This window comes from Sinocyclocheilus grahami, unplaced genomic scaffold, assembly GCF_001515645.1.
Source record: "Sinocyclocheilus grahami isolate Dianchi unplaced genomic scaffold, SAMN03320097.WGS_v1.1 scaffold208.1, whole genome shotgun sequence".
NCBI lineage: Eukaryota > Metazoa > Chordata > Actinopteri > Cypriniformes > Cyprinidae > Sinocyclocheilus > Sinocyclocheilus grahami.
Genome location: NW_015505387.1, coordinates 2,278,664 through 2,284,663, shown reverse-complemented (window position 1 = coordinate 2,284,663; position 6,000 = coordinate 2,278,664). Strand labels below are relative to the sequence as shown.

The 6,000-nt window shown below is 37.2% G+C and overlaps 1 protein-coding gene across 1 annotated transcript; it reads left to right on the top strand.

Annotated features, from left to right (window-relative positions):
* The first annotated feature begins 209 nt into the window (after nt 1–209).
* LOC107595794 (taste receptor type 1 member 1-like) lies at nt 210–5,977 on the top strand. Its single transcript, XM_016286319.1, has 8 exons — nt 210–491; nt 1,945–2,011; nt 2,557–2,704; nt 2,802–3,099; nt 3,205–3,350; nt 3,946–3,994; nt 4,080–4,200; nt 5,043–5,977. Exons 1-8 carry the CDS (start codon nt 210–212, stop codon nt 5,975–5,977), a joined length of 2,046 nt encoding a protein of 681 aa, XP_016141805.1.
* Nucleotides 5,978–6,000: the final 23 nt, after the last annotated feature.

Sequence of the window (6,000 nt, the reverse complement as noted above, 5' to 3'; positions counted from 1 at the left end):
AACTGGCGGGGGCTGATGTTTTGAGAAGTCACCTGGTTGGTGAGCCGGAAGAGCCTACATACTCTGGGGTGAGCAATTTATGCGTTGGAAGGGTAGACCCTACCGGCTGTTGGTATTGGACTACATGGTTTGGGGCGCCCGGTCGGGAGGGCTCGAGCCGATGCTCAACGGGAGCTCACGTCGTTGGAAAGGGTGAGCCCTACCGGCCGATGGGGGAGGAGCAGCGTGATTGTGTAACCCTACTGGCTGACAGGCCCCTGCTAATCAGTGGGCAAAAATGGCTGACCGAGAGGGCCCATGAAGCCTCCAACTGGAGATCAAGACTCAGGACGACGGACGTGTGGGTCCGCCCCGACGGCCGACGGGAGCTCAATACTCACGGCATTGAACGGGTGAGCCTCGCCGACCGTAGGATGGAAAATGTAAAGTTGTCTGGCCAGGAGGCTCTCGCCAACATCCGACGGGAGCTCAATACTCACGGCATCGAACGGGTAAGCCTCGCTGACTGTAGGATGGAAAAAGTGGAGTTTTCTTTTTTTGTCGGCAGGTTGAAGCGATCCCAGTAACGTCATATTTAGGCACTGGAACGTGAATTGTACCAGGAGAACCCCGCCAAAAAAAAAAAAGTTTGTGTTTTACAGTATTGAAAAGCTAGCCAAGTGGCAAGTCGGCTAGAGACTTGGAGAGAGGTGCCTAGCAATACTCACGTCACATGTGAATTAGGTTGCTAGCTGCACTCGGTCGATAATAATGGTTTCTTTTATGATAAACCTAGTTGTTAGTTTGTACCTATAATCGTTAATCATTTAGGTACATAGTTGACCTTATTTTCTCGAAACGCAATCTTTTTCATGCGTTTATCTGAGTGAAATGTGTAGTTTAAAATACAGGACAAAATGCTAGCGAAAATTCAGAAAATCTGAGTAATTTGTGTATTCTACAGTTTGCGTCATGGTTACAAAATGACATCAACATCCTTTTGTCACAAGGTTGTTTCGCAACAAAACGACCTGCCTTTTAGCGGCCTTACCTAAAAATTAATTTGCAACACGGCTTGCGTCGCTAGAGGAAGCGGCCTCGCGCTAGCGTCTGCTGGAGGCCCGGCTGCCTACGAAGCTGTGGCCAGAAGAGCCGCGGTGAAAGGTTGAGCCGAAGTGGGAAGCAAGTGAGGCTTTGCTGCGGTGAGATCTGGGGCGCGGCCCAGGCTTTGCTATACGTTTGATTGCATCATATAATAATTGCTGTTAATTGTGTTCATCGTCTGTTTGTTTACGTCTTTAATTGATTTTTCCGTACATTTCTGCAATATGTACATTAACTTACAGTCACCACTGATAAGCTACCACTAAATATTGTAGAAACTTAATTTGCTGTAAAGTTGCTTTGCAACGATTTGTATCATGAAAAGCGCTATACAAATAAACTTGAATTGAACTGAATCTATTTTATCAGTGAAGAAATTCATAAAGTCATTACTATTAAACTGTGAGGGAATATTTAGATCGGGTGGCGTCTGGTTATTTGTTCATCTATCCACTGTACTAAATAAAAACCTTGGATTGTTTTGGTTAGTTTCTATGAGTTTGTGGATATGCTCGATCCTGGCAGCTTTTAGAGCCTGTCTATAGCTGGACATACTGTTTTTCCATGCAATCATTGGAGAGATCACTGGAGAGTCACTAATTATCTCATTAACTTTAACTCTTTGAGGACTTGGGATTTGACTCCAGACTTGCTTGTCACTTAAAGGAATGACTTGGTCTCACCTCTGGTGAAATCAGCTGGCTGATCGTTCATGGGTGGAATAAACATATGGCAGGACTTTTACTTTTGGACCCCTGGACTTTCGACCTCTGGTTGAAGCCTTACTGTAAACATTCAGTCATGGTGTATTCATCTGACAATACTTATGCATAAATTAGTGTGATCCCTCAAACTTTTCAGAAATGCCAGCCACTCTGGTTCTTCCTTGTAAATGACTCTCCTGGCCACCAGGTGGTGCTATCCTCTGGTGATACACTAATCATGTTGCCTAAGCAGATTTGTATCATCCCTGATTTGCCTTATTTATATTTGCCTGTTTGATGTAGTCAGTCTTGAGTCCTTACTGCATTGTGAGCTGAAGTTCTCTTAAAAAATTGCTAGTAAATTTCACAAAGCATTACAAAGAAATGGCAGGTATCAATTCTGAATTTTCGAAGTAGAAAGACTGAAATAGTATTTTCTTGTCAAATGAATCTTTGTTTCATTGACAGTTTTAGAAATCTTAGAAAGTCATACTGTATTTAAAGTGATAGTTTGCATCTGTTGATTTTGATGTGGTGTAATGCTCTACTTAACAAGTGATTGATGTTTTTTTTTTTGAGTTTAGATATGGAAATTGTCTTTTGTATCAGTGAATATAGTGGTTTAAGCAAATTGAGTTGTGTTTTAAGCAAATTCAGTAGTTTTATATGAGCCTGACTTCTATAATTTTTGCCACTACTGACTCCAGTTTCACAACCAACGGTCCACCATAAACCATGCATTTGAGTAGCATTTGCTCTTTTCTTCCAGCCTTTATTAATTGTTTCTTTTTCAATGTGTTTTGCTTAGAATCTGACTTCAGCTTGAAGGGAGATTACTTATTGGGTGGCCTTTTTGCTTTACACGAAGTTCAACATGCAACTCCTTTGTCCTCCCCAGAAGCCATTCAATGTTTAAGGTAAGTAAGCATCTTTTTGCTGCAGTATTTTGTTTCAAGTCACATTTCTAAAACAAAGATTTGATTAAGCTCTGTTCACTTAACTGATATTTTCTAGATACACTTTCTCAAAATCTGGCTATCAGATGTTGCAAGTGATGAGGTTTGCTATTGAGGAGATTAATAACTCCACAACTCTTCTGCCCAACGTTTCTCTGGGATATGAGATTTTTGACCACTGTACTGACTCCAAAAATTTCCATTCAGTCTTCAGTTTTATCTCGAATAATGGCTTAATAAAATCTAAAGAAAAACTCAACAACTATCAGCCTAAAGTGATTGCCTTAACAGGGCCATATGGAAGCACAAGCACTATTGCCATTGCACCATTAATAACAATGGATGTTATACCATTGGTAAATTCTTCTTCTTTTTTTTCAAATTGTTTACTTCCTTTTGTTCAGGACTACCAATTTACTATATAATGCTAATCAATTGGAATGTTTTCTATCCTTTCAAAGGTGAATTATGGAGCTTCTAGCTATGCATTAAGCAATAAACGTATGTATCCTTCCTTTATAAGAACAATCATTCACCTAACATTGATTAATTGTAATAGCACATTTTCCCATTCCATTAAGGTTCCATTCTCAAACTGCTCTGTGGAGTGCAAAGAGGGATTTTCGAGGGAACCTAATGGATATCATAGTTGCTGTTTTCTGTGTAAAAAGTGTCCACATAACAGCTACGTGAATTATTCTTGTGAGTATTTTAAGCAATCGATGACAAAACAGGTATTTTATCAGTCCGTGCTGTCACTACACAAGGGAAAGATAAGGGAAGATAACATAAAGTTTAGCATGTACAGGGTGGGGAATAATTTAGAGAATACATTTAAATATTTGATAGTTGTTATAGTAGACCATAATAGCTGTATATATAAACCCCAACCCCAAATGATTTGAATAATTAAAATGATATCCGAGATGTATTTTGCATAATCTGTTTTTAAATATGGTGTCAATATACTTCAAAATGTAAATGTGCATGTTTGTACAATTTGTACAATATTATTAATGGAATTGTAAAAAAAAAAAATCATAATTACTAAAAAACTGTATCATTTTATTTTGATCTAACTTTAAATGTTGGAATATTTTTTTACCTTACAAAATTAAGTGAATTACTGTGTTTACAAATCTACCATTAATAAATACTGTATACTGTACGTTTTATGAACACTTTTAATAACCAACATAAAGTAAATTCACTATCAACAACTCTCGCTTGCCATGGCATAACAATGGTCCTGTACGTTATCTTTTTGCTGAGTATTTATCTAAACATTCACCTAACATTGATTAATTGTAATAGCACATTTTCCCATTCCATTAAGGTTCCATTCTCAAACTGTTCTGTGGAGTGCAAAGAGGGATTTTCGAGGGAACCTAATGGATATCATAGTTGCTGTTTTCTGTGTAAAAAGTGTCCACATAACAGCTATGTGAATTATTCTTGTGAGTATTTTAAGCAATCGATGACAAAACAGGTATTTTATCAGTCCATGCTGTCACTACACAAGGGAAAGATAAGGGAAGATAACATCAAGTTTAGCATGTACAGGGTGGGGAATAATTTAGAGAATACATTTAAATATTTGATAGTTGTTATAGTAGACCATAATAGCTGTATATATAAACCCCAACCCCAAATGATTTGAATAATTAAAATGATATCCGAGATGTATTTTGCATAATCTGTTTTTAAATATGGTGTCAATATACTTCAAAATGTAAATGTGCATGTTTGTACAATTTGTACAATATTATTAATGGAATTGTAAAAAAAAAAAAATCATAATTACTAAAAAACTGTATCATTTTATTTTGATCTAACTTTAAATGTTGGAATATTTTGTTTACCTTACAAAATTAAGTGAATTATTGTGTTTACAAATCTACCATTAATAAATACTGTATACTGTACGTTTTATGAACACTTTTAATAACCAACATAAAGTAAATTTATATATGAAAATGACAATAAACAAACAAACAGCAAATAAATGGATAACTTCAAAGAAGTTCAGATGGAATAGATATCACAAAGATGAAATGTCAGAACGGATAGCTACCAAATGTGTTAGTATTTGGTGCCAAGTTCAAGAAGAAAAAATGATGAAGGGATATTTTACAACATTGTCTTCTTTTGTGCTGTCTCCCATTATACAGTATTATACAGCATTATATGGTGTTATGCAGAGATAATCTGTTGAACCTTTTGTACTGTTTAAACTTCATGACCCCAAATGTCTGATTTTGGCTGTATTACATTCTCATATTATTTTGCTGTTTTTCAGGGGACCCCTATACCTGTTCTCCGTGTGCAGAGAGCGAATGGTCTGATGAGGGCAGTACGACATGTAAGAACCGTTCTGTTGTCTATCTTGAGGTCACAGAAATCCTCTCCATCATTGTCATGGCTTCTGCCACATGCCTAATAATTCTCCTTATTGCCATATTTTGCCTTTTTGCTCATAATTACAACACACCAGTGGTAAAGTCTGCTGGTGGCAGCATGTGTTTCCTCATGTTGGCGTGTTTGATAATGTCTACAATAAGTGTGTTCTTTTTCTTTGGAAAACCCTCATCTGTATTCTGCATCCTGAGAAATGTTGCATTTGCATTTTTCTTCACTATTTTTCTCTCCTGTATGGCTGTCCGTTCCTTTCAAATTGTTTGTGTCTTCAAAATAGCTGCCAAGTTCCCTAACATTCACAGCATTTGGGTAAAGCACAACGGACAGTGGCTCTTTGTTGGATTTTTTTCTGTCATTCATTTAATTTCTTGTATACTATGGATGACTGTCTCAACTCCCAAACCCTCCAGGGACTCATCAACTTTTAAAGACCTGACTATACTCAGCTGTGAAATGGGGAACACTGCAACTGTTAGCGTAGTTGTGTTTATAGTTTGGTTTCTTGGATTCCTGTGTCTCTTATTTTCTTACATGGGAAGAGATCTGCCAAAAAATTACAATGAGGCCAAATCAATAACTTTCAGTCTCATTTTGTACAATATGAGCTGGATTGTTTATTTCACAACATTCCTCATTCTCAAATCCAAATACATCCAGCTTGTTAATGCGATGACACAGCTTTCTAGTATATATGGAATTCTCTTCAGTTACTTCATACCGAAATCTTACATTATAATATTCCAGCCGCAAAAGAACACTGCTGCATATTTTCAAACATCTATTCAGAATTACACCCAAACTATTAGTAGGACTTAGCACAGATTCATTTAGGGGTGAGT